General features: G+C 47.5%; 1 protein-coding gene across 12 annotated transcripts in view; it reads right to left on the reverse strand.

Annotated features, from left to right (window-relative positions):
* Positions 1 to 2,656: 2,656 nt before the first annotated feature.
* Positions 2,657 to 17,684, reverse strand: part of ITSN1 (intersectin 1) — a 251,652-nt gene continuing 236,624 nt past the window's right edge. For all 12 annotated transcript variants that reach the window (XM_027978041.3, XM_027978032.3, XM_060416051.1 and 9 more), the window contains 2 exons: positions 17,393 to 17,566; positions 2,657 to 13,240 (listed from right to left, as the gene is read on the reverse strand). In XM_027978041.3, coding sequence (XP_027833842.1) covers positions 13,092 to 13,240; positions 17,393 to 17,566 — 323 coding nt within the window. In that variant the 3' untranslated portion in view covers positions 2,657 to 13,091. The remainder of the gene's footprint in view (positions 13,241 to 17,392; positions 17,567 to 17,684) is intronic.

The following is a 17,684-nucleotide window of genomic DNA, read 5'->3' on the forward strand; positions in this document are numbered from 1 at the left end:
CAGATTGGGGGAGTCAAGCACACAGCAAACTTTCCTGCTTCTCTGGGGGTTAAGTCACCCTGAAATTGCCAGAAGTTAACATATCTAGAGACCAGCTGATACACGCTCAGTCACTCCATGTCAGGTCATAGGACATCCTGACGGGACTAGAAAGCGTTTCTCCCAGACTGAAGGTGGCCTCGCCAGGAGTAACAAGCACCCTGTAGAACCGTTCAGCAGGAGGTTCTATAAGGGGACATGACGCGCACCCGCAGTGTGCCCCCTGACTAGACTGTTCCACTCTCTGCAGCAGTAGGCATGAGGGTTCAGGGACGCGTCTTAGAGCCATCTGGGGGTGCACCTGCGGGCCTCTGCTGTTCAACCCCTGAAGCCGCCTGCTTTTGCGGGTCAGCTTCCACCCCCATACGTGGAAGAAGCTGTAACGTCCCCTTGGTGAGGAGCTGCTGCAAGAGTGAAGTGAGGTCATGACGAGCTCAGTACTGGGTCTCCCAGATGTAAAGATGTCGCTGAAGGGTGTTTGTTGGTCACTGGCCTGACAGCCTCTGACTTCTTTGGGCCATCTGACCCCAGGGATTGGCTGACTGGCTTCACACAGCACCTGACAGGAAGTAGGCACTTGACCAAGTTCATCTAGAATCACCTGCCAAAAATCTCCCATCTTCAAGGACCTGTTCAGAAATCCCGGTTTCTAATAGGGTGACTGACTCTATCAGTCCCCTAGGAAAAGCTCCCCAGTAAAATGCCCTTAATTTGGACCTAATGCCCCCAAACTGAAGGCTGCTCTGCAGTTTCCAAGGCTGCTCCATGTTATAGCTTATTTAAGCTTCAGATGGCTCAGACAGGAAAGAATCTGTGTGCAAGGTAGGAGATGCGAGCTTGATTCCTGGGTTGGGAAGATCCCTTGGAGAAGAAAATGGCAATCCACTCCAATATTCTTGCCTGGAGAATCCCACGGACAGGAGCCTGGTGGGCTACAGTCCGTGGAGATCGCCAAGAGTCAGACACAACTGAGTGACTTAACAGGCGTGTGGTCCAAACGAGACAGACCTCACTCTGCAAGTGAGGGAAGAGAGGGAGACTTGCTCAGGGTCCCCGCCCCCAGCCTCCCCTGTTTTGTGTTTGTTCTTGTTCCCCCTTGCCCCTGGCCACGCCCTGGCCCATGGTGCCCCCGCACTGGAGCCAACAGGCAACGCCAACCTCAGGTGAATCTCTGGGCCCCTCGCACTTTGTCCCTTAGATACTCTCAATTCACCCTTTAAGCCAGGCCAGCTCTTCCCTGCGCTTGCCCTCCTACTGGCCTCAGAGGGAAGAGCGCTGTCCGGACAGCAGCCACCTCAGGTGCCCATTCCTCGGTCACCTCAAAGTGTTCGGACAGCGAACAGATTCCCTTCCCAGAGCCACCCGTAATGGGCAGAGGCAGGGCTGTGCCATTTAGGACGTCCTCCAGGATACTGAGGGGCCCAGGGCCACCCCTGCACCTTGGGTGGGGACCAGTGTGCCCTCCATCTGGCTGTCGCAGTGCTGAAACGAACTTCCTCCTGCAAAGCAGCTCCATCGTCAGCGCGTGCAATGGACAGAGACACCACTGCGGGCCTCTCGGTCCTCTCCCAGGAGCCAGGAGGGCTAGGCTGGCCTGCAGCCCCAGGATCCAGTCACCTAGCTGCGGACATTTGCCACCTTCCCTGGCAATTCCTGATGCTGGAGCTACTAAGTTCCCGCAGATGAAAAGAGAGAAGTGTCCCTTCCCAACTGGCCTCACAAGGACTGGGCTCGCAGTTCCCTTTCCCTCTCGCTAGATGCAGACACAGTGGAAAGTGCAGCTTTTACCTCCCTACTTCAAGGTAAAAGTCAAATGATTGCAAGGCCCTGCCAGGCCAGACCTCGGACTTCTGGGCTGTTAACAAGAGGGAGAAGAAACCTCCCACTGATGCCACGGGAGGGTGGTCTCTAAAGGCTCAGCAGCTGCGCCTGTAACTCAGTCAACACTCCTGGTTCCCCAAGACCATCTGCCTTTCTTCCGGCTTGCCTCCTGACGGGCGTCGCACAAGGTTTGAAGACGTGTAACAAACCACAAGCTTTGAAGACGGGTAACAGCTGATGAAATATCTCTGCCAGTAATACTGCCCAATCCAGAATCCAACTCAACAAAATCCTTGTTGATTAAGTACATAGAAACGGGGGGAGGGAAGTGATGAAATGCTTCAAACACTGCCTTGTGTGGTCGTCAGAGATGAACCCAGAGATCTGTGTACAGTGATAGTCTTCATGGCACTTTTTTAAAATCTAGATAAAAATCTTAAAGCAGCCTCAACACACAATCATAAAAAAAAAAAAAAAAAAACCCACACACAATCATTCAGGATTCTTTTTAAAACTTGGTGTAAACTGGAATATATTCAAGCAATGGGATACTTAATGCAGCCCTTAAAAATCAAGATGTTCAAAAACAGATAGATGACAGATACAGCTGTATAGTGGAGAAGGAAATGGCAACCCACTCCATTCTTGCCTGGAGAATCCCATGGACAAAGGAGCCTGGCGGGCCACAGTCCATGGGGTCACAAAGAGTTGGACATGACTTAACTAAACAACAAAAACAGTCTGCTCAGAAAGGAAGTGGGGCAGAAAGAACCCAAAGCAATCCATTGTAACAAGGTTGGTTTTTCTCCTTTTATTCATGAACTATGTGAATTTAAACCGTACAGGTCAAAATGACCAAAGAATTGTTTGGAAGAGATTGTTCTTTTTAGATTCCAGATACACAGAAATATCCATCTGTATTGATGTTGCTACTGGTTTAAAGAAAACAACACTCAGTTACCATAATCTTGATCAGTCAAATTTAACATTTCTTACATAATAAGGTGCCAAAGGATTGCTCAGAGAGCAAACCTAACCTCAGCTTCTTTTAAACAGAAAAGAAACCTAATGTCTTGGCCCTGCTTCATCAAACAAATACAGAATTCTACAATTTATAATAGTGTCTAGTAATTTTTGGAACTCCATTGACATTACACACCAAACAATATAGTCTCCCTTTGATGGGAAATTAAACAGTACCATTATTTGGCAACAGAAGTATATTACAGTCAACAGGGTGTCCGTCAAGGAGGTGGAGCGGCTCATCCCACGCTCCGAGCAGGGCTGTGAGGGGAGCGACATGCCCCCAGCACTGTGACCCACCCGCTGCTGGAGACACAAGGGGCTCGTCTCAGGACAGATACGTTCTTTTCTAAAAGGTGAAGGCTAACTGGAATGGTCACTGCTGAGCAGGACCCCACGTTCTCTGGCTTTTCTTGACCCCAGACTTTTTTGGAACAAGCAGGACCCAAGGAGTGATTGACTGGCTGACTCATCTCCACGTACAGCCCTCTTGCCACACCAGCCACGAAGACTTGGTACCAAGGAAGGAGGTCAGGACTTACTCTGTGTGGGTTGGTGGGAGCTTACCCACTTCTGCTGGCTAGCTTTAGATGGCCTTCCCAGGCTACCTTGAACAAAGAGGTCCCTAAACAGTTCCATGTTTGGAAATGAAGTCACTCACATCCACCCAGACAGTTCCTCAAGGTGATTTTCAGATCACTCCTATGATAACAGATTCCACGAAGCTCCTAGAAATCACAGCTCCCTGTGCCCCCTGAATCCTGATTTCCAGGAGGTCACTTACAGGCCAGCATTTGCCAATTTCAGGTGTATCAAAAAAGGACTTGGACTGTTGGTTGACAGCACTGGGAAGCATACAGCTCATTGAAAGAAATGTTGAAAACCTAAGGCACACATTCCCTATACGTCCTTTCGAACCAGGGCCCTCAGCGACCGACACACAGCGATCTGTATGCAACACCAGGGACTCGGCCGTTTTCACTGCTCCATCGTTCCCAGCCTGACGAGGGAGGCTGACCTCACAGGATTGTCTCCTCCTGAAAGAACCACTAAATGCACCTCTTGGGGGTTTGCATCTTGAGTTTCACAGGATTTTGCGTTGTATTCATCCTTAGGTAGCCTGTGGGGACATTTCTGATGGCAAAGGATACGAAGTCTGTGCCCGAGAAGCAGCCTGGACTTCTGACCCTTTTCTGGGACAGGGAAAAGAAGAAGGCCTCTTGCCTTGAGGTCTCCATCATGGATACAAGCAGCTAGAAGGCTGCTTTGTGCTGCCTGTCTTGTGTGCTGGGATACAGCTTAACCCAGAAAGCCCCAAACTTCATCCTTCACCCCACACAGGAGAGCCACAGTGGGGATAGTGAGGATGCCTCCAGGAAAGGAAAATGCAAACACCAAAGGGATGCATTGAATCTGTTCAGGAAGAGAACTGCAAAGGGTGACCCAGAAGTCAGGACATTCGGAACTTTCTAGAAGAATGGCTGGCTCCACCCAAGATTCCTGGCCCATCCTCCATAACCCATGGAAGCTTCCAGAGCACATCACTCATATCTGATGGGAACCAGACTCTCAAGCCTCCTATCCTTCCTGACACAGCACCTTCCCAAACAAGTTACCTATTTAATGAAATACAGGGGTCTCACCCAAGGTCCTGGCTGGAGGACACTCATCATCTTATCGTAACGCCACCCGTTGCATTCAACTTCACATTTTCTTTGCCCCTCCAGAATGATGTCTTTGAATGTCTGACATATGCAACTCTGGTTTTCTTTTTAATATATGAAATTTAGTTGGGTTGAACCCAAGTAATCTGATTAAGCACTCTCTACTCTCGGAATAGGTTTTTAAACTTTTTTCTATAGTTTTATGCACTTAAATTAGATTCCTAAAATACTCTCATATACATACAGAAAAATAATCTCTCAATGACAAATCACATTTTACAATAACAAGTTAATTATTTATAACTACAGAATCTGTGTTAGTTTATGCAACACTTAACAGCATAACCTCTTACACACCATATGTACATTGAGTCATAGACATTCCCATAAACTTACAGCAGAGATTTCTGGACAAACCACTGAAAGAGCGTAACTTCTTCACTTTACGTAGTGGAATTCTGCATTTTTCTTAGCTGCAAACTATACAAAATGCAGAAAACCAGGAGCTGAGGACTGCTTATCATACACGGGACATTCTGTTGCAGACTCTCATCTGTATACATGTATTTACACATATGCTGCCCACCTATAGATGTGAAGGTATACGCTGACGTAGCTAAGGCAACAGGACATGAATTATGAGATCGCCAACTTCTCTATCTAGGTAGGACTATGAAAGGGTAGAAGAAAGGGCCCAAAGGTACAGATCTCAGCCTTCTTGGGCTTCAGCAAAGAAGATCTGAAGTTAGTTTTACAGTTTAAAGACACTTGGGCTATTGGCAATGTACGTTTTAAATGCATGTGTTAAAATAAATATCTTGCTAGAATATCTACTGTCCGATAGTGAATATTTACCAGAAAACATTTTAAGGATGTTGATTTGTAAAATGTACAACAAAATGTTCACTCGTGAAAACTAACACTGACACAATATTAATTAAATGCCTCTAGAAAACACTTTCTGAACTTTCAGTAGTCCGGACGATTGCAATACAAGTAGAAACAGCTATAATTTGTTATTTCATTCAAAATGACACAACCAAACCCATGCAAGATGAATTTGATATCTCTATTCAACTTTCTGTCAGTATTTTTACTTAGCAAACTTTATAATCCCAGACAGAATTGGGAAACATAGACAGGATTATTGCTCTGTGTAGGTAGACGTGAAACTGATTAGCAAAGGTCAAGCAAAGGTTTTGGAGTGTCCTGCTGAGCGCTAGAAAGTGCTAGTGAAAGAAAGTAAGAACCAGCATACTGCGGGAGGGGCGACTCCCGTGTCAGCTGCCTCCCTGGCAGCTGGTCTTCTAGAACCCGAGGCTACTCACACAGTGGGGTCTCTCCTCCCGTGAGCCCACTCATAGGCGGGATCCTATGGCGGACAGCCTAACTGGGAAGTCGCTGTGTCTCAGCAGCAGGTGCCTCCAGATACCTGTGTACCCAGCGCCCAGCCTGGGCAGGCTTCATTTTCTCTAGGAAGAGGAGATGGAGGAGCAGCGTCCAGCCCCAGGGAAGGGGCACCGGGCACCACCCACCCCCGCCAGCTCCCTGCTTCTTGTTGCCATCACTCAAATGGTCACTTGGAAGGCAGAGGCCAGAGGAGCCTGTCTGACCCACCAGCAAAGAGGAGAAAAGCCCCCGGTGGATGACTAACGACTAAAAGGAAGGGTTTTATTTCCAATCAGTGGGTTAAATGATAAAGACTTGGAGGCCTCTCAGCACCCGTGCCCCGCCCTGGACTGGGAGCCCAAAGACCAGGTTCATCTGTCAACTTGGGGCTTGAGTCCTACACCCTCTGACTGATCCAGATCATTTGTGCTTTTATAAGCAGACATTTTGAAAAGTGTTACCAGCCCAGTTCTCCACAACCTGCCAGGGAGACTTCACAAAGTAAGAAGCAGAAGGTGAAGCCCCACCTGCTTCAGAAACCAACTGAAAAGACAGTGTGACCAGGGCTGGCTTCGTGGGCGGCTGATCTGTGCAGTCACAGGGGACCCTGTGCTTAGGAGGGCCCGCTCCTGGTTTCATTCTCTGCTGTCACCACCTTGAAGTTCTTCACAATCCTGAACAAGGGGCCTCACCATTTCATTTTGCACTCAGCCCACGAATTATGCACCAGGTCCTGACCTTGACTGCAGCAAAAGTCAGACCCCCCTGTTCACATATCCACTCACTCCCCCTGGCGCACGCGCAAGCGCACACGCACACGCGCACACACGCACACGCCATACAATGATCTGCATTGCCCCCCTCAGCTCCTTGACATCTGAAATCCCAAAAGTTATCGTTTCCACCTAGAAACTCTGCGATCCAGTCTAAGCAGAGGGGACCTGACTTCTCCAGCCCCTTCTTGGGGACGAGGTGCCTTCTCCCCATGGACCCGCCCCGGGTCGGCCCAGCAGTAGGGGGAACATCTCCAACTTAACACCTGAGGCCCCTGCAGGGCTGAATCTCAAAGGGGCCTTCACCAAAGCAGATGCAGAAAAAGCATAAGGGCTGAGGACCCCTTATGACCCCAGCCCCGACAACACAGAAAGGCAAGGTGTCACTAGGTACCGCAGGAGTGCTGGCTTCGAATCCCAGGCTCGCCGCTAAGCTGCCTCCCCCACCACCATGCTCAGACCCAGCAAGTTCCTTGCGATTTGCACAAGAGCAATGCCCGGGGGGCTGCAGTAGGTGGAGCCAACGACCTGAGATCCGCCAGTGGGACCGGCTAGTTTCCAACGCGGGGGAGCGTGCCCCCTAGCGGTGACAGTGGGTAGAACGGCAGGGCTGGCTCTTCAACCAGACGCGGCAAAGCCGCCATCCCCCTGCCTCTGGTTCCTGCATCACCCTCTCTGCCCCAGGCCCCCATTCTGTTTAGACCGAGAAACAGGAGGAAATCAGGGCTTTGAGTATGAGAGGGAAAATGCAAAGGAACATAGCTTTAGAAACAGCCGCACAGGAATGTTATTCTTTTTCAGTGAAAAAAGTACAAAACCAGAGTTCCTAGAAGAAAAATACGCATTCTTTCCACTGCATAAAAAGAAACCCTGGTTACTGGGTAAGTTCTCAGTAAATATCAGAGAAAGAAGTGCTCAATTATTTTCAAAGCTGACCACATACGCCCACTTCTGAACAGGTTTATTTGGTGGGCTTTGAATCCTAAAATATTCACACATTTCTAATGATTTTAACAATATAGGCTGGTATAGAAAGTAGAACAAAATCCTTTTAAAAAATGACTCACAAAACACCCTGGCATATACTAGGGGCAAATTTACCCTGAAATCTGACAACCACACATAGTGTTGGAAAAAAATTATTATGTGGGTGTTATCTGGTTCCCCGAGGCCAGATTAAAGAGGGTTCCTTTCAGTGCAGGAACTAATTGAAACTGCATGTCACTGAAATAAATTTTGGAGGTGGAGGTGAGTTTTCACAAGCCCTGGGTGTTATTCAAATGACTTAAAATTAGATCTACCGTGAGGCTGTGAAAGCTACAAAGGCAGACCCCCTCCTCACCACCTCCCAGCCCCTTGGATGGTGGTCAGACCCAGGAAAGGGGGCTCCCTGAATGAACAATGTATTATTAACATCATTGACTACCAAGAGGTCACAACCCAGGGGTAAGACTTACCAGCTGTTGGCATCTGGGTTTTAATACTCCCAAGATAGAGTGCTGTTAGAGGTTTTCTATCTTTCATGCAGAATGAATTTTCCAGGCTTATTAGGAATAGATTTTGGCTCCCAAAGGTAGCAGATTATGTACCTTAGTTGAGCCTGGAGACCTGCAAAGATATTCCTGGATCTGACACGATGCAAGGGGAGGAAGTGAAAGTTCTAGAATGCCACTTTCCTCTAGCTCAAAGAGATGGCTGCTTTCCAAGTGCAATAAACATCCCGACCACACTGACACAATGCTAAGCGGCCTCCATAAAACATGGCTCTGGTCACTGCCAGCTGAGTCTTGGCAGATGACCTGAGCCATTCCCTGCAGCCAGGAGAAGCCCCTGGGTGCAAAAAGAGGACAGTTTTAGTTTAACCAAATACCCTTCAGGGTGACTCAGACCACAGCGTCTGAGGGCTTCACCATGTCCCCAGTTCACCAATCACGCTTCTGCTGGGTAAGAATTAAGGTCCTAATCCTAAAAGGCAATCAAGAATATCCAGCCTCCTGTTGTCATTGCCTCACTTTCCCGTGCAGGAGGCTCTGAGCGTGTAGTGAGCGCACCTGGAGCAGCCAGAGCCCTCGCTAAGCTCACACTAACCTCGAGTCTGAAGTGACCCTGCCACCTGAGAGCACACAGGTGCCCATTTCCACATGCTAGTGTCCACTGTACAGCTCATCTCCAGCCCCAAAGAGAAGGGAAAATACAATGGATTGACAGAGAATGAAAATCTGCTTGCTGTTCCCAACGGAAATTCTTAAAACTGTTACATGCACGAAACAAACATTCTTTCTGTGAACCAAGAAAGCCCAACCAGCTAGGGAAAAAAACATCTGGAGTAGAGAGAGTATTTTTCTGCTCATCAAAGTACAGGCAGGTGGTGCTAGCGGTAAAGAATCTGCTGCAGTGCAGGAGACCCAGGCTCGATCCCTGGGTCAGGAAGATCCCCTGGAGAAGGGAATGGCAGCCCACTCCAGGATTCTTGCCTGGGAAATCCCCTGGACAGAGGAGCCTGGCGGGCTACAGTCCATGGGGTCACAAAGAGTCGGACACGACTGAGCGACTTTCACAGTATTGGCAAAACTCTAAAATAGACTCCCAGGTCTCCTTCCAGATAAAACCAGAAGCATCTCACTCACTCGCTTTGCTTTGCTGTCCAGCCCCACTGGATTCTAGAACACCCCTGCTCTGCTGGAGTCAGTGGCTTTATGCTGGCACCAGTCTACTCCTGGAGAGACAGGAGTTTGGGGTACCAGGTCACCAAGACAATGCAAGTGGTAGTTTACTCATTTTCAGATGGATTTTTTTCCCGTTAAATTCAATAGTACTAACCAGCTGAAATGAATTACTTTCCTAGACTTAGGCCATGCTTAAATTGTTCCAAACACAAAGAGCAGAAATAATTCCCCTTTTAACGTGAACATTCCTTGGAAGCATCGCTCTCTCCTCTGCCATCAGAGGTCAGGGACATGTAGGATGCCTGGCCCCAGTCTCTCAAGCACATCTGGAGACCCCAGCCTAGAAAGATCTGTGTGTGTGCATGTGTGAGTGTGTGTGCCTGAGGCCAGCCCTGGATCTGAATGAACCGCATCCTCAGGCTCTGGGGGGGTCACAACTGCTCTGGTTCCGGGAGACATGTTGCCCACCTCCCTGACAGAAAGACCCTGCCCCAGAGGGACTGGGAGAGCTGGCTGCCCAAGGGCTCCTGTCCTCAGGGCACGGCTCCGTTAGCAGTTCCCTTGCTGGGCTTAGACGAGGTCAGGGTGGCTCAGAGAAGGAGGAAACTCGGCATGTCTGGAGGGCTGGAGTCAATGCCAGGAGGCAGTGGCCAGGGGAAACCCTGTATGTGGAAAGCAAAGAGCTAGGACACGGAAGGTTGTTGGCAAGGGATGTTTCATCTCTATGAAACACAGCCCCGGCTGCCCAAAAAGGTAGATGCGAGGGACCAGTCTCAAAGAACTGGAGACTCCGTGCGTCATTCACATTCCTGAGTCACAGCTGGATCTGACAGCCAGCCTATCTCTTCCGTAAGGAGGATCAGTCACCTTACAAATCACCCTGGTGAATACAAGGGCACTCATCCAGAATCGCTGCCCTGGAGGAGCATCACAAGGGTGCTCAGTACAGTCACCTGGGAGAAAAGACTCACATATTGCTTCTTCATGCGACATTAATTCCGATAATGGGACTCTGCATGGGTGGGTGAGCTGGTGGACCTAAAAAGGCGAGATGTTTGTCACTGAGCGCATCACACCCACCCTACATGAACGGTGACGCCCAACATTCACACACAAAGAAAGCCAATGAAGAAAAGGAAGGAGGAAAGGATTGCAGTGGTGACCCGATATGACTCCATGTACACAGATACCCTTCTTTCTCTACCACAGTCACGCATCCTCTATAAAGACACTGAACAAACTGTATTGGGTACAGACATAGGAAAGTGTGACTGGCAGGTCTATTCATAGGTGTCATTTAAAACGGCTTCCTAACAGCATCGAAACATACATATACACTTAAAGTATCTGAACCATGCTTGCTGCTAGAAAGTGGTAAATGAATGCACGCTTGAAGTTTAACTTGGCCTCTAAGGTCTTCAGCTGAGAGTTACTAACTAAAGAGTAGATCTTCCGGTTTCAAAAAATACTATGTCTGTTGTTCTTGATACAAAAGTCTACACTATCTTTAATAAATAAATAATAAGGTGTATCTGAAAAGTATGAAATGTAAACTTTGTTGCCCTTTCTGACACATACATTTTAAAAATTGCTTAAATGATGACAGAGCTCTTATGGGAAAGAGTGACATGACATATTCAGTTCCCAGCAAAGTGGGTAGTTCACTATCTTTTTTTTTTTTTGTTCTCCTCTTTTTTGGCCACACCACGTGGCATGCAGGGTCTGTTTCCCAACCAGGGCTGGAACCTGGACCCCCAGCAGTGGAAGGGCAGTCTTAACCACTGGAACCAGCAGGGAAGTGCCAATGCTATCTTCAGAACGCATTTCTACAATCCTAATTAAATTCTAAGGGCCTGCAATCAAGGAGAACACCGTCTTACCCAGGAAAGCTAGAGTCCAGGACTGAGAGAACATGCAATGAACATTTCATGAAAAAACAACAAACTGGGATTGTGGGAGCATTAACACGCAAACAAAGTACGATCCACGCTTGTCATGAGCAAATCAAGTTCTTATCTAGTCATCCAGCCTATCTCCTGGCATTTAAGGAGAAAAACCGAAAGAACTCAAACTGGCATTACTCAGCCACAAAAAAGGAATGAAACTGTGGCTGTTTGCAGAGATGTGGATGGACCTAGAGACTGTCAGATAGAGTGAAGTCAGAGAGAGAAAAACAAGTATGACATATTAGCGTATGTATGTGGCATCTAGAAAGGTGGTATTGATGGTCTTATGTGATAAGGACACAGAGAACAGATGGGTGGATGCCGAGGGAGAAGGAGGCGGCGAGTGGGGGCGTGGATTGGGAGACTGGGACTGCCATATATTTATACACTACCATGGATAAAATGGGTAACTAGTGAGAACCTACTGTACACGAGGAGCTCCACTCAGAGCTCTGCAGCGACCTGAATGGGAAGGAAACCCAGAGAAGAGGGGACATACGAATATGCATGGACGATTGACTGCTATACAGCAGAGACGACACCACAGTGTAAACCAACTATACTCCACTAACAATTTAAAAAACAAAAAAGAACTCAAACCAAACTTGGCACGTGGTCATACGCTCCTGATTCTGACAACACGCCGTGTGTCCTTCCGTTACTGAGAGGTTGGCTGTGTACGGCGGGCTTTGGGAAGGAGTCTCAGGTCTCCTTCCCTGGAACCGAGGGGCTTGCCTGCTCCTAACGTCTCTCCCCCACCACAGTAATAGTTTTCCTCCGCGGATTGTCAGTTTTCCTTTGCACACCTTGGGGACACATTTGGGAGGAACGTATCAAAGCCACGTGTGGAAATCGCCCATGACAAGCAGGCAGGAAGAGGCTCAGAGCTGGTCCCCAGCACCCACTCTTGTCCTGAAACACAGGACCTCCAAGCGGAAAGGGAATGTCCAGCAAGGCTGGAGATGGGGACCCAATAACATCGTCAACAGCCTTTCAGGTGAGCTACAGCGACCTAGTCCCGCAGAGTATAACTAGGTAGACAACCTCCCTTAACCCCCTTCCAGGGATGCGGGAAACCAGGATCAGGCCACCTGGCAGTAGCCAGGGATAGTTTCCATTGACAGCTACCAGTAAAAAAAACCTGGAGGAGGCTGGAGAAACCCTAACAACACGCCTGCCAGAATCTTCCATGGATTAGACCAGCATCTGATCAGAAGACCATCTCCCCAAGTGATCAGACCCAGGGCAGCATTTCTAATGAGGTCGCAGTGGGGAAATGAGATTCTGAAGCAATGACATGATCAGCGGGATCATTTCTAAACACACCAAGGACTAGGCATCCTGGAGGGCCTGCTTGGAGGCTGGTGGAGGTAAGAAGCAGGAGGGTCCCATGAGTTCTCCAAAAATACAGACATTGCATTTATGAACCTATTTTACAGTAACCAGACTCAAGCCTCAGGCCCAGGGACAGGCCAGACACCCCACCAAACGTTGTTGGGGGCGATGGGACTTCAAAGACCCTAGAAGCCATGATGAGCCCCGCAGTGAGGACAAAGGAAAACACAGTCCTGTTTCCTAACATGGGAAATGATTTAGTGGGGAGGATTGTCGAGAAGTAGTCCCAGAAACTTGGAGGGGCCTGTCTTCTCTGCCCTGTTGCCCTGTGGCTGAACACCAAACGCCGGTCCTCGAAAAGCCATGCTGTTTCCAGACAGGCAGCATCTGCTGCCTCGGGCTGGAGTTCTGCCAAGCACGCCCTGGGTGGGCTCCCTACGGCTCATCGAACAACTGCAGGTCTAAGCGGACCACGATCTCTCCCGTGGGAACTTCGTGCAGCAGGAGACACTTCGTAACTGGACCCTTGGAGCCCTGGTCCTTCTTGATGTCGGCCACGCGGATCTCCGTCCGGCCCAAAAAATCTGAAAGGACAGACACACAGACCCTCCTCAGAGAGGATTCTTTCTCATCAAGGCAGGTACCTGGCATATTGGGAGTGTCCCAAAGAGGTGTTACCCTCTCTCTTCTTCAAAAGGGAGTTAGTTTCTTGGAATCCAGGGACTACAGTGACAGCATCATTTTTAAATGGAGTGAAAACAAAAAGGTACTGGGCTGGGGATAAAGAAGAGTCTAGAAGAAACTCAAAATACAGATTTTTTCCTTGCACCCAGTGGGCCCCTAAAGGGCCGGGAGCTTCCTGGGAGGCAATGCAAAACCAGATATCATATCCACTGCGCAATTTGCAATGTATATGAAATTTAAAGAAATCTCTCAGGAGAAAGTCAGCTGTTTCTTTCTTATCTCTTCACTTATTTATCTGGTGGGGAGGAGGTGATAGCACAGGAGCCGCAGGCTCCCAGCTGTGCTCCCAGGACAATCTAAACACCACCATTTTTGGGGGTGGGGCTACACCATGCAGCATGTGGGATCTTTGTTCTCCAACCAGGGATCAAATCTGAAGCCCAGAGTCTTAACCACTGGACCTCCAGGGAAGTCCTTCAACACCACTTTTCATCAAATACTGAGTGTCAGGGACTTCCCGGGTGGTTCTGTGGTTAGGGTGCAGAGCTTCCACTGTAGAAGGCATAGGTTGATCTTTTGTCTGAGAACTAAGATCCTGCATGCCACATGGCAGGATCAAAAAAAAAAATTTTTTTTTAAGTTTTATTTTTGCTTTATTTTACTTTACAATACTGTATTGGTTTTGCCATGCATTGACATGAATCCACCACGGGTGTACATGCGTTCCCAAACATGAACCCCCCTCCCACCTCCCTCCCCATAACATCTCTCTGGGTCATCCCCGTGCACCAGCCCCAAGCATGCTGTATCCTGCATCGGACATAGACTGGCAATTCGATTCTTACATGATAGTATACATGTTAGAATGCCATTCTCCCAAATCATCCCACCCTCTCCCTCTCCCTCTGAGTCCAAAAGTCCATTATACACATCTGTGTCTTTTTTGCTGTCTTGCATACAGGGTCGTCATTGCCATCTTTCTAAATTCCATATATATGTGTTAGTATACTGTATTGGTGTTTTTCTTTCTGGCTTACTTCACTCTGTATAATCGGCTCCAGTTTCATCCATCTCCTCAGAACTGATTCAAATGCATAAAAAATTATATATATATATATATAGAGAGAGAGAGAGAGTCAGTAATGGACATGCGAATGTTTGAAATTTTTTTAATGCTATGCATTAAAATGATGGTACCAAATGGGCTTCCAGACAATTCCTTCCTTTTTTTCATTCAGTAAATCAACAATTGATAATATACTATGATCCAGGCACTCTTGTACAGGAAATAGCTTTTCTTTCAAGGTTTAAAACCTGGGAACTTTTTCTGGTAGACGATACCAGTGCATGTCGCCCCTTGTGCATTTCAGGAATAACCTCTGAAACAAGAGGTACACTAGGGTTTGCAACTGAAACTCTCGTGGCACTGCCATTGTGTCATGATATTTCAGTATTTAATAAAAAAAATCCAACCTCGTCTTTATTCATCAGAATAAAAATTGTCAGTGAAGCACCATGGTTAAGAGTCCAGACTTGAGTCACACTGTTCTTAGTCAGTTCAGTTCAGTTGTTCAGTCACGTCTGACTCTTTGCAACACCGTGGACCACGGCATGCCAGGCCTCCCTGTCCATCACCAACTCCCAGAGTATAGTCAAACTCATGTCCATAGAGTCGGTGATGCCATCCAACCATCTCATCCTCTGTCTTTCCCTTCTCCTCCTGCCTTCAATCTTTCCCAGCATCAGGGTCTTTTCCAATGAGTCAGTTCTTCCCGTCAGGTGGCCAGAGTATTGGAGCTTCAGCTTCAACATCAGTCCTTCTAATGAACACCCAAGACTGATCTCCTTTAGGATGGACTGGTTGGATCTCCTTGCAGTCCAAGGGACTCTCAAGAGTCTTCTCCAACACCACAGTTCAAAAGCACCAGTTCTTCAACACTCAGTGTTCTTTATAGTCCAACTCTCACATCCATACATGACTACTGGAAAAACTATAGCTTTGACTAGACAGATATTTGTGGGCAAAGTAATGTCTCTGCTTTTTAATATGCTATTTAGGTTAGTCATAACTTTTCTTCTAAGGAGCAAGTGTCTTTTAATTTCATCCCTGCAGTGACCATCTGCAGCGATTTTGGAGCCCAAGAAAATAAAGTCTGCCACTGTTTGCATTGTTTCCCCATCTATTTGCCATGAAGTGATGGGACCAAAAGCCATGATCTTAGTTTTCTGAATGTTGAGTTTTAAGCCAACTTTTCACTCTCCTCTTTCACTTTCATCAAGAAGCTCTTTAGTTCTTCTTCACTTTCTGCCCTAAGGGTCATGTCATCTGCATATCTGAGGTTATTGACATTTCTCCCAATAATCTTGATTCCAGCTTGTGCTTCATCCAGACTGGAATTTTTTTCATAATGTACTCTGCATATAAGTTAAATAAGCAGGGTGACAATATACAGCCTTGATGTACTCCTTTCCCTATTTGGAACCAGTCTGTTGTTCCTTGTCCAGTTCTAACTGTTGCTTCCTGACCTGTATACAGATTTCTCAGGAGGCAGGTCACATGGTCTAGTATTCCCATCTCTTGAAGAATTTCCCACAGTTTGTTGTGATCTACAAAGTCAAAGGCTTTGGCACAATCAATAAAGTAGAAATAGATGTTTTTCTGGAACTCTCTTGCATTTTTGATGATCCAATGGATGTTGGCAATTTGATCCAACTGCCTTTTGTTCCTCTGCCTTTTCTAAATCCAGTTTGAACATCTGGAAATTCATGGTTCACATACTGTTGAAGCCTGGCTTCGAGAATTTTAGCATTACTTTGCTAGTGTGTGAGATGAGTGCAATTGTGCGGTAGTTTGAGCATTCTTTGGCATTGCCTTTCTTTGGGATTGGAATGAAAACTGACCTTTTCCAGTCCTGTGACCACTGCTGAGTTTTCCAAATTTGCTGGCATAGTAAGTGCAGCACTTTCACAGCATCATCTTTTAGGATTTGAAATAGCTCACCTGGAATTCCATCACCTCCACTAGCTTTGTTTGTAGTGATGTTTCCCAAGGCCCACTTGACTTCGCATTCCAGGATGTCTGGCTCTAGGTTAGTGATCACACCATTGTGATTATCTGGGTCATGAAGATCTTTTTGTATAGCTCTTCTGTGTGTTCTTGCCACCTCTTCTTAATATCTTCTGCCTCTGTTAGGTCCAGACCATTTCTGTCCTTTATTGAGCCCATCTTTGCATGAAATCTTCCCTTGGTAGAGTGTTCTGGTCATGCTCTATCATTTAGCCAGCTATGTGACCATCTCTGGGCCATAATTATTAGTAACTAACTCACAATGAATTAATTCATATGAAAGTACTATAAAAGACAAAAGCCCCATGGAGCAATCTAAGCCTTGCAAGGATCACGTCTGCACTGGACCCTCACTCCTAGCCCTCAGTTATCCTCCCTTGAATATAATCAAGGTGAGGCCATAATCTTTAAACTTACTCTCTTATTTTTATTGGATTGAGGAAGATAGAGGCAGGTGTCTTGGAATCGTTGGCCAGACCCCCCTTTTTTTTTCCAGCTTCAAGTAGAAACAGGAAGTTGATTGAAGCAATGATGCACCCAACATAATTTCATTCCTTTGATTAAGCTGAAATGTCACCCGAAGGGCATTGATTAATTCTGCCACATTGTTTGTGCACTAATACGCTTCTTGCTCAACTGGATAGTTTTATCCATTTTCACCAAAGCTTTTAGCCAAGGACTAAAGAATTAGGCTGAGGCTTTGAGGGTACAGCCCTCTCTCTCTGCAGTTATCTGCTTTAGGGAAGCATGGGACCATGTTCTTTGTCCTAGGGAAGCTGGACCACTCTAGACCAAGCACACTTTGTCCACCTCCTCTGAGATGATCTGGCATCAGTGAAGGCCTTTTCCCAGGGGAGGCCAACCTCATCTCTCCAGCAGGAAGCCCAGGAAATTCTGCACAGCAAGTTCTCAGGGAGAAAACACCTATCCATGAAAGCCAAGGGGCAGGGAAAGGGCAGAGTGCCCAGGGCCGCTGTCTACTCACCATCTGGCGAGAACTGGTCCCTCTCAAACACGGTGATGCACAGCACCTCCTGCTCCAGGTCTCTGATGAAGAACTGGCAGTTGGAATTCCACTTGGGATTCAGAGTGTCCTGGATCGTCTTGGTAATGTGACACTGGGACCCCATGGTCACCTCGCAGTACGGGTTACTCTTCCCTGGAGGGGACAGGGCCCGGCTCTTCTGGGTGCCTGTGGCAGGGTCACAGCCCTGGGGCACCCCTTCCCTCTACACCCCTCATTCCAACCACCCCCCAAAGCCATGGTTAAGAGGCAG

Source organism: Ovis aries, chromosome 1, assembly GCF_016772045.2.
Source record: "Ovis aries strain OAR_USU_Benz2616 breed Rambouillet chromosome 1, ARS-UI_Ramb_v3.0, whole genome shotgun sequence".
Classification (NCBI taxonomy): Eukaryota; Metazoa; Chordata; class Mammalia; order Artiodactyla; family Bovidae; genus Ovis; species Ovis aries.